Source organism: Salvelinus namaycush, chromosome 8, assembly GCF_016432855.1.
Source record: "Salvelinus namaycush isolate Seneca chromosome 8, SaNama_1.0, whole genome shotgun sequence".
Taxonomy (NCBI): Eukaryota; Metazoa; Chordata; class Actinopteri; order Salmoniformes; family Salmonidae; genus Salvelinus; species Salvelinus namaycush.
Window position 1 is genome coordinate 11,502,628 of NC_052314.1, and position 17,553 is coordinate 11,520,180.

The 17,553-nt window shown below is 39.5% G+C and overlaps 1 protein-coding gene across 2 annotated transcripts; it reads left to right on the forward strand.

Moving 5' to 3' along the window:
* Positions 1 to 1,153: 1,153 nt before the first annotated feature.
* LOC120051763 (troponin T, fast skeletal muscle isoforms-like) lies at positions 1,154 to 12,016 on the forward strand. 2 transcript variants are annotated; one of them, XM_038998651.1, is made up of 13 exons: positions 1,154 to 1,230; positions 3,443 to 3,482; positions 3,600 to 3,604; positions 4,431 to 4,442; positions 7,080 to 7,098; positions 7,656 to 7,695; positions 8,811 to 8,927; positions 9,179 to 9,256; positions 9,382 to 9,495; positions 9,632 to 9,744; positions 10,031 to 10,121; positions 10,667 to 10,707; positions 11,725 to 12,016. In XM_038998651.1, exons 2-13 carry the CDS (start codon positions 3,463 to 3,465, stop codon positions 11,756 to 11,758), a joined length of 684 nt encoding a protein of 227 aa, XP_038854579.1. In that variant the 5' UTR covers positions 1,154 to 1,230; positions 3,443 to 3,462; the 3' UTR covers positions 11,759 to 12,016. The 2 variants fall into 2 exon arrangements, with proteins under 2 accessions (XP_038854579.1, XP_038854580.1); XM_038998652.1 differs by lacking the exon at positions 4,431 to 4,442.
* The last annotated feature ends 5,537 nt before the right edge of the window (positions 12,017 to 17,553 follow it).

The window sequence follows — 17,553 nt, forward strand, 5'->3', positions numbered from 1 at the left end:
TAATTGCAGTGTGTTTACCTGTGTGACTGCTACTTGGGGGTCGGCCGGCTGCTGCCTGCTTGTCCCGGCCCGGATTGTCAGAGCGGGAGGCTCATGTTGAGCACAACTATACACCCTTCCTACATATGGAAGGGCCAGTCTCCATGGCAGTCCAAAAATATAACCTGAGCCTTTTGCTCAGAATGTGCTCCGTCGTGACAGTGCGCTAGCTGCGACCGTCCGCCAGGCAGGGGGTGGCCACAGCACTTTAGATATCACCACCCCTCGCTACCGCGACCAGATGCTCCTCTGAAAAATACTATTTCAGAGTGGCGCCCCCTGCAGGAGAGCCTGAGCCATCTCAACCAGCACAGGAAGTTTAGCTCTACCAATTCTGATCAAATTGTTTGCCAATTAAAGCTGTTGGGTAGAGTAGAAAAATGGTCCACCTACTTTTTTTTATTTTATTTAACCTTTATTTAACTAGGCAAGTACTAAACCAGTCCAATCAAGCACCCATGACACAGGAGATGAGGACAATTCATATTTTTGCAATTCTGTAAGGTGCTGGTGAAGCTAGCAAATTAGAAACATTCTCAGCATGACAGGTAGTTCTTGCCCTGGTGTGAATATAATACAATATACAAGAAATGGACACCGACACATATCTTACCATCATAGCCTGTTTATGAAGTTGAATTAGACCGACAGGTCAGTCAAAAGACTATTTTAAAACTGCTGAAGACCTTGATAGTTGATTCAGCAAATAATGTCAAGGGTTGAGTACAGTAACAGTTACACAGACTGTCCACAGATCCTGTCCTCCTTTGATCGGGCCATTGACATACATTATGTTTATGTATCTATCTAAGCTCCCTGTCCCGTGGAAAAGAAACAAGTCCACCATCTGATTGCCTCACTGACGTTCCTGTCTTGTTTAACTTTTAAGTTATTTTTGCTTGCCTAACATGACGGCAAATATAGCAACAGGGGTATCTTAGCTGTCCCTCTCCCAACTTAAGGCCTCCCTCCCTACCCCACAATCCATCCATCTCCTTATTGAGTGCCGGGTCTAAGACTTCGAGACATCCCCCCCGCGGCCTCGCCTCTTACGGCTCCTTGGCCAATAGGGACCCCCCGTGGATCAAGTGTCACTATAACAGAAGGACATAATCAGGGTGGTAATTCTGCAGAACCTTACAGCCAGTCTCGGCCACCAGGGAGCTCATTTCTTCTGTACGCTTTTCTGAGGTAAGAGAGAGAGAGAGAGTGTGAGAGTGAGAGGGGTTGGAAGGAAGAGAGAGAGAGTGAGTGAGTGAGTGAGTGAGTGAGTGAGTGAGTGAGTGAGTGAGTGAGTGAGTGAGTGAGTGAGTGAGTGAGTGAGTGGGTAGAATAAGAGAAGGAGAGAGTGAGAGAGAGATAGAAAGATTAAGATCAAGTGCAATGTTAAGAGCTCAGGGCCCCCCTAGCTGTCTCCTTTCAAGAACAGCTAAATCGACACGTGCAAAATCACTGCCACTGTGTTAAAACACTCAGGCTTTAAAACAGTCGGCTGCTCCGTTTTGAGGTCAAGGGTGAGAAGGACCCACCCAGGGGGATAGGGACAGGTGAAGGGAACATACAGGTTTCTATAAAAGCTTCTATCTTGACTTGATCAGTAGAGGGTGGGTGTCTCTTTTTGCTTTGACATTTGGAGTTACGGTAGGCTACATTGAATAGGTGGAATTTTCTTAGAACATCATTCTTGAAAGCCACTGGACATGTAGAATGACTTGAGACAAGTGTCAATGTTTTGTGTGATGAAATGCTCGTATAGGTGTGAAAGTATGGTGTTGTTGTTCTTGTTGTAGTATCTGCTATGTGCTGGTAGCTGTTGATGGATTAAGCGGTAAAAGTGACTTAAGCGGTGAAAGGGCCTTGGGTGCTACAAAGTCCCTGGGGTGAGGCCTGGCTCCAACTGCCTATCGTAAGCCTGGGATTTACAAATGGCCCTCTAAAACTTGTAGCTATGTTGTGGAGCTGATCCAACGGTTTAAGTAACAGGTAAGGCTAAAATGAGGGAATCTAAAGATATGCTCAAAGCTACCTCAATGTTAGGGTTGGGAACAGTATTGCTAGCACTATACTGGTCTTTTGTGAGATGGTAAACAGATAGCTGGACAGATATCTGGTGAATAGATATGTTTGAGTGTATGTCGCAGCAAAGTTGGAGACAGTCTCATAGAGAGAAAGGTGTGACATTTGTTAGTTTATGTTATCCAGGATCCCCGTGAACTAGGATAACATGGTGGTACATTAAGCTTTCCATACTTAGGATAAACACATAGACACTACTATCGTTACAGTGCCCATTGAACTATAGCCTGATTTGTGAAATCAAGCCAGAAATGTATAGGTATCAGAATAGGATTGGGATTTCAAGAAACAACCTTTGACTTTCCATCTTTTAGATTATCAAACAGTGTGATGTACTTTCATTATTCCGCTTTACCCCATTTTTGTTTTTCATCTATAACAAGTTAATATGTCACCATGGAATCAGAGAAAAGTGGCTGAAATGCATATGTGAGGGAGAAGTCCGCATAAGGAAATTAAATTAGAATTACTGATACTATTCCAAGAGAAAGAACCTGATCTGTGCTTTGGAAATCGGATCCTGGACATGTTTCTCAGAGACATTTGCAGCTGTCTGTTTGGGAATAGTCATGATGTGCGAGGAGGCCTCCAGGGTAGCCTTTACAAATGCAAAGGCTAATGCAATGTAAACATCCTGGTAATGTATGCTAATCAATTCAAAATGCATACTTTTCATCATATTATGATACTTTGTCTGACAAGATAACAATAAGTTGCAAAACTAAATCAGAAGCAAAAGCCCACTGTATACAGACGTCAATTCAACGTCGATTCCACGTTGGTTCAACGTAATTTAATTGAAATTGTGTGCCCAGTGGGAGGTAGCCTACTAAAATTGGCCTATAAGTGACAGAATGCCTTGAAAATGTTGATAAAGAACTAGGGCATCATGTTTCTAAAGATAGGCGTTTCCTAGCACCTATGTTGAGGCATGGAATTTGACCAAGAGATTAAGTTAACTTGAGGGCCAGGGGAGGGGAGGGGAGAGGGAGGGGAGGGGAGGGGAGAAAGGAGACATAAATATGTGTATGGGGGTCCCATTTATCGTCTGAGAAGCAGAATTGTGAGTGTGTTGAATTTCAGTCTTTTCTCAAAAGGTTGTGATTCAAAAGCATGCCCTTTATAAATCCTGCACATTGTTCCTGTAACACAATTTCTCAAAAAATGTTGGTGAAATGTTATTCCATTAGGGTTGGGTTCTGGTAAAGGGAGAATACATTTTAGAGCCCGGGACCATAACCCCATGCTGTAAATACTGCTAGTGACTTGAGCGTTGCCTCCTTGGTGTCTTAGTGAAAGTGTCTCTCTTTCTTCCCTTGTACCTCAGGTGCAAAGTCCACTGTCAACATGTCTGACACAGAGGAAGTGTAAGTATTGGTAACATTCGTTTTCATCCTCACAATTACCTCATCCAGATTTCCCATGCATCATGTTGTTTTGACTGCCTGAATAAACGTGCAATATCTTTTTCTATCCTTTCACAGCGAAGGTAAGTAACATTATTACTTTATTATTGCTAGGTATCATTATTGTCTCTTGTCATTATCATAGTCATTTTAAATCAGTAATTGTTCAATCGTATGCTGAATCATTCTGTATGTTTTTGAAACAACGTCTAACTGATTTCAGTCCTCTATGCAGAATAGTTCAATGCAATGGACAAACTTGGCTTCCCTCCTTGGAGTTCAAGTTGTGTTCAATACTGCCCTCTACAGCACAACAGCATGTATTGACTTTGTTTATGATACTGTGAATTTGGAGAAAGCCATGATTTAGGGATCTTTTCAATCTGTAAAGGTGAACTTCCAGTTTCAGGAAGGTTTCAGAAGCCAATGTTGATAACAGGCCATGCGGTAAATTAATCCTATGCATCAAAAATTAGAATGAATTAAAGCATACCTTTAAATTATTTTCTAAATGTCAGACCACATACATCTATTAGTCTGTTAGCAACAGGTCCCTGCAACTCTGTAGACCTTTCCCAGTAATACTGTCCTCCTAGTCTGTCCATATTCTGTCTGAATACAAATACATAACGTGTCTCCTCATTATGAAGGTAGATGATTCAAGCCTATTATACTACCAGGCCATGAAATGTTTTGTCTGCTCAAAAGTCTGTGAACTTGGTACCATTTGATTAGCTATGGAGGACTGTATTGTGTACGCATACAACGGATCCCTACTGTACCCATATTTACAGTATATTATATATACTAAATATTATAAACTGATATATTGGGTACAGCCGGGTTCTTTTGGTAACACTATTGTTTTACTGCTTTCTTTCTCCGAAAAAAACAAAACTCTCCATGGAGGCGAGGGAGAAGGTAAAAAAACAATGATGCTCAGACTACGAAGACGGTCATGTCATCTATACTAATTTGTCATTGTTTCGCTCTTGATCTTCAGTGTGTTTGAGAATGTGCGTTCAACTCATTGGATCTTCATGTAGCTCGTAGCATGTTGGATAACGCTAATGCTACCTCACTTCATCAGAATAATGCTACCTCCTCATTCAAACGCCTTACTTCATCAGACTAATGCCTCCTCACTTCATCAGAATAATGCTACCTCCTCATTCAAATGTCTCACTTCATCAGACTAATGCTACCTCACTTCATCAGACTAATGCTACCTCCTCATTCAAACGCCTCACTTCATCAGAATAATGCTACCTCCTCATTCAAACGCCTCACTTCATCAGACTAATGCTACCTCCTCATTCAAACGCCTCACTTCATCAGAATAATGCTACCTCCTCATTCAAACGCCTCACTTCATCAGAATAATGCTACCTCACTTCATCAGAATAATGCTACCTCACTTCATCAGAATAATGCTACCTCCTCATTCAAATGCCTCACTTCATCAGAATAATGCTACCTCCTCATTCAAACGCCTCACTTGATCAGACTAATGCTACCTCACTTGATCAGACTAATGCTATCTCCTCATTCAAACGCCTCACTTCATCAGAATAATGCTACCTCCTCATTCAAACGCCTCACTTCATCAGAATAATGCTACCTCCTCATTCAAACGCCTCACTTCATCAGAATAATGCTACCTCACTTCATCAGAATAATGCTACCTCACTTCATCAGAATAATGCTACCTCCTCATTCAAACGCCTCACTTCATCAGAATAATGCTACCTCACTTCATCAGAATAATGCTACCTCACTTCATCAGAATAATGCTACCTCCTCATTCAAATGCCTCACTTCATCAGAATAATGCTACCTCCTCATTCAAACGCCTCACTTCATCAGACTAATGCTACCTCACTTGATCAGACTAATGCTATCTCCTCATTCAAACGCCTCACTTCATCAGACTAATGCTACCTCACTTGATCAGACTAATGCTATCTCCTCATTCAAACGCTTCACTTCATCAGGTCCCTGTTCATAAGATTATGTTTTTATTGTCACATACACCGGATGGGTGCAGTGAAATGTGTTGTTTTACAGGGTCAGCCATAGTAGTACGGCGCCACTGGAGCAAATTAGTGTTAAGTGCCTTGCTCAAGGGCACATCAGGAGATGTTTCACCTTGTCGGCTCGGGTATTCGAACCAGCGACCTTTCGGTTACTGGCCCAATGCTATGCTACCTGCCACCCTAAGAAGAGGGATAAGAGGCTATGATATGTCTAGTATTGCCTCTGCAGATCTAGTCATTGACAACTTAACTCTTTCTCCTGCTTGCTTTTGTCTCTGCCTCATGCAGTGCCACCTGGTGGTCACGACCATGAACTACTTTCCTCTTTCTCTAAAGAACACACCCTCTTTCTCATGCTTCCATTCATTAACCTATCCACCCCCCTTCCTCTCCCTGGTTACTCAAGGCATGTTGTGTAGCCGTAGCAGAGGACGTAGTTGAAGAGGTAGTTGAAGAGGTAGTTGAAAAGGTAGTTGAAGAGGTAGTTGAAAAGGTAGTTGAAGAGGTAGTTGAAGAGGTAGTGATAGAGGAAGAGGTAGAAGTGCTTTAGCTTTTATTTTCATTGCTTTCTGCATGCAGAGGTCATTGAAGAGGAAGATACGTTGATTAAAGATGAATTATCTGTGTCACTCTGGTCGGTATACAGGACTGCCTTTATATTGTCCATATCCCAGGTCTGAGGTCTCACTATATTGGGGGAATGTCTGTTATGTAATGCCTGTCTGTCAGATCAAGGAGCACTGCGAAATTGGCCGACTCTAAACAAAATGAATATTAAGAACTGATAGGATAAAAAAAATCCATTATAAATGGTATAGTTTGGAGGGGGGGTTAAGAAAAAGGATGAAAGAATATGAAATGCTAACATTTGCTTAACCCTGCAATGACCCCACTGTTCAACCCTCCTTGCTAATAACCACTCGATATTAGCATGGTATGTACCATACACATAACAAGAGAAATAACAAGTCGATAACTTCAAAGTCCATCTTCTAACAATGACATATGTGTTGTCTTGCTGTGGAAATTGTGTGGGGGTCAAGCCATCAACATTACACAGTTAAACCATTTCTCTTTTAAAGTAAAACACTTTGCCTGTCTTTAAGGAGTTATATTTTCAGTTTAATATTGTCATTAAATATACAAGTGGACTTTCCTTATTCTAAAACAAGACCACACTTTAGAATTAAATCCTGCACATATAAAACAAGTTTACATTCTCCAACTGTGTGTGCAAAGTTTTTTATGTTAAGTAAATATGTGAGATTTAGATTTCTGTCAGTTTGTGGTTATTTTTCTTTTGATTTTCAAATCACTAACGAACATTGACTACCTCAAATTAAAAGCCAGGCTACAATTAGGAATATCTACCTGCAGACCCATTATTTTCCATTTAATGTAAAAACATCCAAGTAATGCCTGAATCTTTTTTTGCCTGAGAATTACTCATCTGCTTTTTATGCTGATGTGTGCATTTCTAACCCAATAACATGTACTTGTCTCTTCATTTCTTAATATACAGCCACCAGGCCACAGTTCAAGTAAGTCATCTTTTCACGTAACCCCTCATTTCATTGTACACATTTATATCTAGAAATATATGACTGCATAGAAAGACTGCATTCCTATTCCCAATTCCATTTCAATCTCTCGTTGAAAAATACTATATTCTTAACTGTGATAGTCAAAACGTTCAGCTGTCTTATTTTACATCGGCCTAGCACACCAGAAATGTATTTATTCAGATATATCTTCTTCTTCTTATTATTATTATTTCATTGTCCTTGTTTTAGGTCAACATCATATCAAATTATAAATATGTGCATATATTTGAATACAAACAAGAAACAGCATAACACATAAGCAACAGAAAACAAACTAGTGGCAGTAAACAAAAAAAAAATATATATTTTGAAATTCCCTTTCAGTTCTCTGCTCTCTTACAATTTTGCATTACCACTAACATTATTACATTATATAACCCTTTTAATAAATCACATTATTACACTTTTATTACATGCGTAAAAATAAACGTTATTTATTTTTATGCTTTAAATTTGACATAGATTCACTGTATTTTTATATTGACACTTCTCAGGGCACCAAAGATTCCTGATGGCGAGAAAGTTGACTTTGATGTAAGTAGCTATAGTCCTTCATACATCATGACCATCTGGAGACAGCTGGCTGGATAAATACCAGGGCTAATGTCAGAGATGACGACATTTTATTTCCAAAACGCTATATTTGTGGGGGTTTTTCTCATAAAAATGTTTGCTTATGGATACCTTCATGTGTATGTAAAATATTACTGTTCTCAGATTTAGATGTGGAACAAAATGGGGTTCTATGCAAATTGCTATATATCCATTGTTTAGCTGGATTGGAATGTTCGTATCTTATATATTTGACTGTGATATGTGGTTGTCTCACATAGCTATCTTTAGTCACTCTGGATAAGAGCATCTGCTAAATGACTAAAATGTCAAATGTAAATGTTTTACATACAGTTCTGTATTGAATTATTATCTTTAAAAAAATGTAATATTGATGTGACAATAGTATAATTTGTACATATTATACAAAATGTAGTTATTTGTTACATTTGACTGAGTAAAACCTAGCAGTAGTACTTTTTTCTCTGACAGTGAGGCGCATATATAGCATTTGATAAAAAAACATGATTATTTGTCTTTGAAATGAATCCATCAAGTGATAGATTTTAAACAAATACATATCTGTAATTGAACAACCCTATGCCATGATTAGATAGTGAAAAAACACCAATCTCTTTCAAAATTTCTTTAAACAATAAAAGCTGATTTATCAACATTTCTGAAAATGGATATATAGCGTTTTGGAATTAAAGATGCAGAAATCGCTCCACCATTTCCTTGTTGCTAAAATTCTAATAGTTCACCTAATTTCAGTGTATGTGACCAAACAAGCAAGTTTAGCATAAAGAATCATTGTACCATCTAAACTACTGTGAAATATATTTTCCATACCAAAAATATTGTATTTGCAGCTGGTGTACAAAACCGAAAGTAAAAAACGAAACTTAAGAACGGGAAGCATAGAAATAGCACACACAGAACAGATCCATCGCTTCTTAGACTTGCTTTCAATGAGAATGACAGATCTACAACACATCTTTCTATCTGAATTTGGTCAGGTCGCCCCAAAAAGTTACATATTGCAGCTTTGAACTCTTCATGTACTTAACAAGTGGATCTATTTTCCAACATTACAGGACATTCATAAGAAACGTCAGAACAAGGATCTTGTTGAGCTGCAGGGCCTGATTGATGCACACTTTGAACATAGAAAGAAGGAGGAGGAAGAGCTCATCGCCCTCAAAGAAAGAATTGTGAGTGAGAATTTGTAAATTACATCACTCTGCATACACATAGGTCGTATTTGAAAATAGGGTGTATTTGGAAATATAAACAAGGTCGTAAATTAAAACAAGTTTTTCTTTTTGTACAAGTTCAGGTAGTCCATCCCTGTTTGCTTACATTTAGTTCCTAGTCAATACAACCCTGACAAAACGATAAGATGTTGGCCCACTGGTGGCCAAAGGTATAACAACCAACCGTGTGTGTGTGTGTGTGTCTGCAGGAGAAGCGTAGGGCTGAGAGGGCCGAGCAGAACAGGATCCGTAGTGAGAAGGAGAAGGAGCGCGCGGCGAGACGTGAGGTTTGTGTCCTCTACCAGTACCACTACTTTCCCCTCTGGGTTGTCCTCAACTATCAGCGTTCTGTCAATATGGGACATGTCCTTACAACACACATACTGACGTTGTGCTGTGATCTCTAAAACAGGAGGAGAGGCTGAAGAGGGAGGAGGCAGATGCCAAGAAGAAGGCTGATGAGGATGCGAAGAAGAAGTCTGCCCTGTCCAGCATGGGCTCCAACTACAGCAGCCATCTGCAGAAGGTGACCAGTAACTAACCGGTCTTCACAGGATGAATTTATAAAAGATAAATTACTAGTATATAACATATAATTCACAATAAAGCATTTGTGTACATGTCGGCTCGATCTTGTAACCGCTGCCATTCATTTGTAACAGGCTGACTCAAAGAGAGGTGGGAAGAAGGAAACTGAGAGAGAGAAGAAGAAGAAGATCCTGACAGGCAGACGCAAGGTCCTGAACATCGACCATCTGAATGAAGAAAAACTGAAGTAAGAGACTGGGAAATTCCCAGTACAAGTAAAAGACTTGGGCTTTACTTTATGTACAATACTTTGTGTGTAGTGTGTTGTTTTGGCGAGGCTAAATGGGCCTATAGCGGGTATAGCCAAGCTGTACAAAACTTTTGCAACTGTCCCGTTATCTGAAATGAATGCACACTCTAAGAACACCCTTCAGCCAATCAGAATTAAGTATTCAACCACAGATATGAGTAAGGACTCTCCTCAGAGAATTTGTACATTAACTCACCAAGTCATCCTGCTTGCTCTGCTCTAGGGAGAAGGCAAAGGAGCTGCATGAATGGATGAAGACGCTGGAGTCTGAGAAGTTTGATAACATGGAGAGGCTGAAGAGGCAGAAGTATGAGGTATGTATCCGATGTCCTGGTTAAAGAAAATAGAAATATACTGTACATTATCCCAGTGATACCACATACAGGACAATGCACATCTGAAAGAATTATGGGCTGTTTATGTTAAGTCTACTCAAGAGCTGAGTTGGTATTATGACGGGCTCTGTTCTTAGAGCAGATACGTCTGGACATGACACATTACACTGTGGCAGTATGGGTGGTACTGGTATCAGCCATGACCTCATAAAAGGTCTAGCTCATTCAAAATATGACCCGTTTTTCCTTACACTCTTAGAAACAAATATGCTATCTAGAACCTAAAAACGTTATTTGGCTGTCTCCATTGCAAGCCTTTTTTCTAAGAGTGTAGGTTTTTACAGACATTGCTAATGTAAGACACCCTGTTATATATTATAATTGCAAGATACACTGGAAAATTCCAAGTCTTACCTGAGTAAAATCAGGGATGACATTGGGCCTCTGAGTCTGTCCATCCCCCTGGTGGCCTCAGTTACGGCCTCTCAGATATGAACACAGCTCTGCTTTGATATCTCCTCCAGGTCACAACCCTGCGTAAGAGAGTGGAAGAGCTGAGTAAATTGTAAGTAGAGCTGGACAGTTGTCACAGCTCAGGTGGCTCTCCTGGCCCACCGTGGTGCATGGTCTGAAACTTTTTTGAAAAAGTTGCACATTCACACAGGAGGTGATGGAAACAGAGCAAAAGGTTCAAGGATGGATCGAGGAGACAACAAAAGACACCATGGAAGACACAAAATGAAATATTACTGAGTATTGATTATATCTCACTCATTCAGGTTGAAGAGAACATTCTCTGCTATAGACAGGATAATACACCTGGTATACTGACACCACCATGTCATTTTTAAAAGAGTTGCAGAGCGATATAAAGGTGCTGTCTATAGAATAGGACACCCGACTGACGCTCAATCATTGAGTTACAGAAAACGTATGTCCTAAAAGCCAGTTCCCTAATCAAGTCTTTAGAAATGGTGTGTTTCCACAGCTAAGTTATTCTGTCTAGAGTTCATTCCCACTGAAAGAAGAGACAGAAACTCGCTAACTATAGCCAATTGTCTCCAACATGTCCTCGTCTCCTAAACTCTCTATCCTTGGAAGTTGGGGAGTCAATACTGACACATACACAGCTCACAGACAGTTAGCCTAACTATTCCCAATCTCTCATAGGCCTCTTTTATTAATACAAAATATTTCCCCCCTCTTTTGTAAAAAAGAAATGATACTAGAAAAATAATAAAACATGTAGATAAGAAACCCTACACAAAAGATCAATGTTCTCACACAGCAGCTGCATGGTGTGTCATAAAGGATAAGCATGAAAACTCCATGATTTGTTTTGAGTGGTCTGATGTAATTGTATGTGATGTGGTTGATGATTGTCAGTTAGACCAATGTCATATTAACAATGGAACAGCATAACTTGCACATTTGTTTCCACTTTTATGTAAAGTAATTTAGATTCAAGTGAATTTAGTCAACTAAAGTCAACATAAGTCTTTATTTGTAGATAAAAATGGGCATGGATAGTCTCTTCATTGGATGTCTTACTCTGTTTCTCTGTCTTTCTGATGTATTACAGCTCTAAGAAGGGTAAAACCGTCCGCAGAAAGTAAGCGGTCCCGTTCTGCTGCTTGAAGCCCAGACTGCCACTGTACTACCGGACACAGGCCTAATGCAGCAACAACAACACACACTTACGCTAAAGTCATGGCTCAGACAACTAAGTTTTACTGTTTGCTTATTCACCTAAGACGTGCCTCAGTCTACAGCACGGAGCCATTAGCTGCTGTTGTAGGAATTATCCCTCTTGCTTTCTCGCCCTGGACTGTTTGGTTCTCAGTATTTTTGTAAATAAAGTGTGACTCTTCAACTTTGTCTGTAGATGTGTTATTAACCAAACCCTCAATAAAAAAACACTATTTTTTGCCATGTAACTTTAAAGTAATTTGTTCATATTAAAAATGATTTCCACTCTAATAAAAGGCAGAATGTTGTTGTGTTTGCAAGAGTAGACCTAGATTAACTTGTGGAAAGTGTTAGCCCTATGTTAGAAGAAATATTGCATTAATATGAAGGTTTCTTCAACATCCCACCCCACCATTCTGAGGGAAAATGCAAACATTTGATACATTTTTATTATCGTATCAGTGTGCATTAAATAGGCCACAATTACATTGAAAAGTTTAAATGAAAATAGAAAATGGTTGGAAATTGTAAAAATAAATTCTAAATAAAATGGTAAATGGTAAACAGAAAAAGCCAAATGGTAAACAAAGAATCGCAAATGCAAAGTGGAATTTCAAGTGTCCCAATTTCCCAACTACCTAATTAAGCATTTTCGCTTTTCAATTTCCATTTTAATTGTATGCAAATTTCAGGAGTGCAACTCCGCACCCCCATGTAGTAGTACATCCTAGCCATGTCAGCTCTCTTTGCATTGATTTTAGACTAGTGTAACCAACACACAGGGTGCGAACCAACCCAGGTCTCCTGCGCACCAGAAAAGCATAGACCTGCTAAGCTGAAGCCTCGGGGAGCCAATGCAACTCTTCAGGTCTCAGGCAAGGTTAGGCCTACTCATCATGCATGTGTGGTAACTGAATCACCTCAGTTACAATTCACCATCCTTTGACCTACTCCTCACAGAGACCCATCTGAGCCATGGCACAAATATGACTGGCAGGGTTAGAATAAGGGTGTTCTGCACATCAGAAGAGCAGATTAGTCCGCTAAAAGCCTATAGCCATTGCAACTTTTCAGGTATCAGGCAAGGTTACTCATCTTGCGAACAACTAACCAGGAAGAAGCGCTTCTGTGACCATGCACATGTAATGAGGGCAATTCCAAGGTAGCAGAATTATTTATTTTAATTTTTTACAAACCATAAACAAATGAAAATTGTACAAAACATATTTACTTGAAGAACAGTGTAGATGTAGTTTGGTAACAGAATGATGGTTTGTGGTGTTTGTGCCGTCATACAGTTACCAAACTTTGTATCTGTACTGTTCTTCAAGTAAATATGTTTTTGTAAGTTTAACTTAAAATGAAAAATCTGAGTCTCAGCATCATTTTGTTACCGTGGAATTGCCCATGAGTAACTTTGCCTAGTGTTCATTTTCTGTTAACCATTTGCCATTTTCTGTTGACAATTTACTATTTTATTTAAAATTTCTGATAACCGTTTCAACAATTTCAATTAACCATTTTCAATATTCGCATTTCAATAGCAGAGGTGCATAAATATGGCAGCCCCAATGCACTTACCACAAATGCCTTGTTTGCTAAATTCGCTATATTGTACATTGCTCTCCTTTTTTGTGTCTTCATTAGCACAGTATAGATGATCCCAGTTCTAACTCCATGATGACGGCCATTTTAAAAACCGAAAAAGTATCATCTGATTATTTGTTGGCGTGTTGAACCATGTCGCACGCCGTAGTTTAAAAACTGTATCAAGGGATGATAGAGGCTTTTCCCAATGACACAAAACATGTCAAACAAAAATGTGAGGAAGATCTGGTAGAAGCTATTGATGATGATGAATGGATACAGATATGTTTGAATGCCCAGTCAGGTTCATATCTTCTCAGACATAAATTACTGCAGTTTAAGGCCGTCCATAGAACATAGTGACACTGAAATACATGCACTCAGAAATGTTATTCCTCTGCTGGAGATGTAAAACACAAAAGGGGACATATTTGCATATGTTATGGTCTTGTGAAGGCTGGCTGTAAACCTGTAATTTAAATGTATTTTTATTCGGATTTCAAGTAATGGACACACAAAAAGGTCAAAATTGGTGAAGTGAATAAAATAACTTATTTCAAAAAATTCAAAAAAATCTAAAACGGAAAAGTGCATGTGTATTCACCCCCTTTGCTATGAAGCCACTAAATATAATCTGGTGCAACCAATTACCTTCAGAAGTCACATAATTAGGTAAATAAAGTCCACCTGTGTGCAATCTAAGTGTCACATGATCTGTCACATGATCTCAGTATATATACACCGGTTCTGAAAGGCCCCAGAGTCTGCAACATGACTAAGCAAGGGGCACCACCAAGCAAGCGGCATCATGAAGACCCAGGAGCTCTCCAAACAGGTCAGGGACAAAGTTGTGGAGAAGTACAGATCAGGGTTGGGTTATAAAAAAATATCAAAAACTTTGAACATCCCATGGAACACCATTAAATCCATTATTAAAAAATGTAAAACATATGGCATCACAACAAACCTGCCAAGAGACAGCCACCCACCAAAACTCACGGACCAGGCAAGGACGGCATTAAATAGAGAGGCAACAAAGAGACCAAAGATAACCCTGAAGGAGCTGCAAAGCTCCACAGCGGAGATTGGAGTATCTGTCCATAGGACCACTTGAAGCCGTACACTCCACAGAGCTGGGCTTTACGGAAGAGTGGCCAGAAAAAAAGCCATTGCTTAAAGAAAACAATAAGAAAAGACATTTGGTGTTTGCCAAAAGGCATGTGGGAGACTCCCCTAACATATGGAAGAAGGTACTCTGGTCGAATGAGACTAAAATTGAGCTTTTTGAAATCAAGGAAAACGCTATGTCTGGCGCAAACCCAACACCTCTCATCACCCCAAGAACACCATCCCCACAGTGACGCATGGTGGTGGCAGCAACATGCTGTGGGTATGTTTTTCATCGACAGGGACTGGGAAACTGGTCAGAATTGAAGGCATGATGGATGGTGCTAAATACAGGGAAATTCTTGAGGGAAACCTGTTTCAGTCTTCAAGAGATTTGAGACTGGGACGGAGGTTCACCTTCCAGCAGGACAATGACCTTAAGCATACTGCTAAAGTAACACTCGAGTGGTTTAAGAGGAAACGTTTAAATGTCTTGGAATGGCCTACTCAAAGCCCAGACCTCAATCCAATTGAGAATTTGTGGTATAACTTAAAGATTGCTGTACACCAGCGGAACCCATCCAACTAGAAGGAGCTGGAGCAGTTTTACCTTGAAGAACGGGCAAAAATCCCATTGGCTGGATGTGCCAAGCTTATAGAGACATACCAAAAGAGACTTGCAGCTGTAATTGCTGTAAAAGGTGGCTCTACAAAGTATTGACTTTGGGGGGGTGAATAGTTATGCACGCTCAAGTTTTCAATTTTTTTGTCTTATTACTTGTTTGTTTCACAATAAAAAATGTTTTGCATCTTCAAAGGGGTTGGCATGTTGTGTAAATCAAATTATACAAACCCCTCCCAAAAAATCTATTTTAATTCCAGGTTGTAAGGCAACAAAAGAGGAAAAATGCCAAGGGGGGTGAATACTTTCGCAAGCCACCGTACCTATTTAGGCAATCCCTAGCTGCTGGGCTGCTGAGTCCTGGTCTTGGGGGTCTGCCGTCCTGTGGGTTGTCACTCTGGCCTTGGCTTAACACACCCGAAACCAATAATGAATGTTTCACTAAGATCCTAAAGCTGAGTGTGGTGTTTTGGATTGGGGCTCTGCAGAGTGGTGGACTAGGGACAGGATGGGGCGACCCAGCTAAATTGTGTGCAAGTAAAGTAAAAAGAGCTCTACAGTACGATTAGGCCTATTAATTATAAATTATTATATGGAGGATTTGCTGTGATTTGCTGTTTTAATGTATTTTTAAGGTGTATGGGGAGGGTTTTTTCCCAAACCTTTCCTTTAAAAATAATTAAGGTGGGAACTGGGAAGGAAATTGTGTTGAGAGAGAGTTGAGTTATTGACGAGACTGGTGGGGGTCGGACGTGCAGGCGGCTCGGCCTGCCTGGTCAGTCAGGCTGAAATTTGATATAGAGGATGTCTTAATAAAGACAATCAGAAGTCTTTGTATTTTATCAAGAGTTGTTTATTTGTTAGGCTATTGGTTAAAAGTGCAACACAATATTTTTTCTTTAATTACCTTTGATCTAATTCAGTCTTATTAATCAGTTTAACATATTTAATAAGGATCTCATACTTAGCTTGATGACTGTGGGCATTTTTGCTTACTTTTTGTTCTAAATAAAGACAGCATATTGGACTGTGTAAAATGCAGAAAATTTGCTTTAGATGCCCAATAAATGGGAGACCCGCGCCAGGTTATGTCCCCCCACTTCTAAAACCAAAGTGGTTCCCCTGCCTACTACAGCAAGTCGACGGCGCTCGGCACATACAGCCCAGACAGTTTTGCCCATGTGCAACTATTTTTGTGACGAGATTACAGCCAGCTAGGTGTTCATCTCTCAAAAGAGCACAAGACCATGAGATTTTGCAGCAAGCCCGCCATAGTAAATTGCCTATAGATCCATTGTTATATAAGCGACCGTACTATAGGCCTATTTTTCCGCTGAGTAGAGACTGTCTACTTTGCTATCGCCTTATTGGCCTAGTTGAATTATTGCTCCGGGCTTTTGATTTGCAGTACACAATCTGAACTCGTGATGACGCTACTGCTATCTCTGCTCAAACGTTCGACCCATAAGGACCAGCGACTCACTCTGCTCACTTCTCAGCCAAAAAACACAGATGTATGTTTCCTTTCGCTTCTGTTCAAGATTTGTTTTTGCTGTCATTCACTTTTGAACAAGACAAGAAATAAAGGCAAAAACAATAATGTTAACACAGCTCATAGTACTTTTCCATTAAAGTGTATTTATTCTAATTGGTTATAATGTTTCAAATATAGACCATTGCTATAGGTCAAATCGGACCTAATGTTGTTTTTGCATTTGACCATAGATAGCCAAACGGTTTTATTGAATAACTGATTGAAATGATAAATAGCAATGCTTTGTACATCTAGCTTGCTAAATGTCAGTCAGACACGGAATAACATGCATATGTTAAAATAGTTTTTTAGGGATAGCATCAAAAAGAAGAAAGGCTCTAGGTTTATAGGCCGAAAATATTATTCTTGGTTTATTTTAAATCTATTTTCATACTTTTTTAGAGCTCTATTTTCGTACTCCTTGCGTGCATATTTAACATTAATATAAGTAACGTTTTCTTTTGTAAATTAATTCACGAATACAGATAGACCTATGGAAATGCCATAATAGAATGGAGAGAAAAACATTGTAGACTAGGCATATACTGTCAATGTATTTGTGTGAATTGAAAAAGAGGAAACCTTTGTAATCATTTAAAATGTTGTGCTACGGCTAAACAATATATGTTTTATATTAAAGCATAACATGGATTTTTGTGCAAATCTCCATTCCACATCAATGCATGATTTATGCAACAGTTAGAGTTGCACGCACGCTAGTAAGTATTCCGGCCCTGCGTTGATAGGCCTAATATCCCTTAAAATAACCTCTCTTATAAAATAATGTGTTAGACATATCAGAAGTCTTGTATTTTATCAAGAGTAGTTTATTTGTTAGGCTATTGGTTAAAGGTGCAACACAATATTTTTTA

Excerpts from the sequence above, each read along its gene's own strand:
- LOC120051763 (XM_038998651.1), top strand. The coding sequence starts at position 3,463 with ATGTCTGACACAGAGGAAGT. Across the intron at positions 7,696-8,810 it reads GCGAGAAAGTTGACTTTGAT|GACATTCATAAGAAACGTCA; the intron begins GTAAGTAGCTAT and ends CCAACATTACAG. Across the intron at positions 10,122-10,666 it reads TGAAGAGGCAGAAGTATGAG|GTCACAACCCTGCGTAAGAG; the intron begins GTATGTATCCGA and ends TATCTCCTCCAG.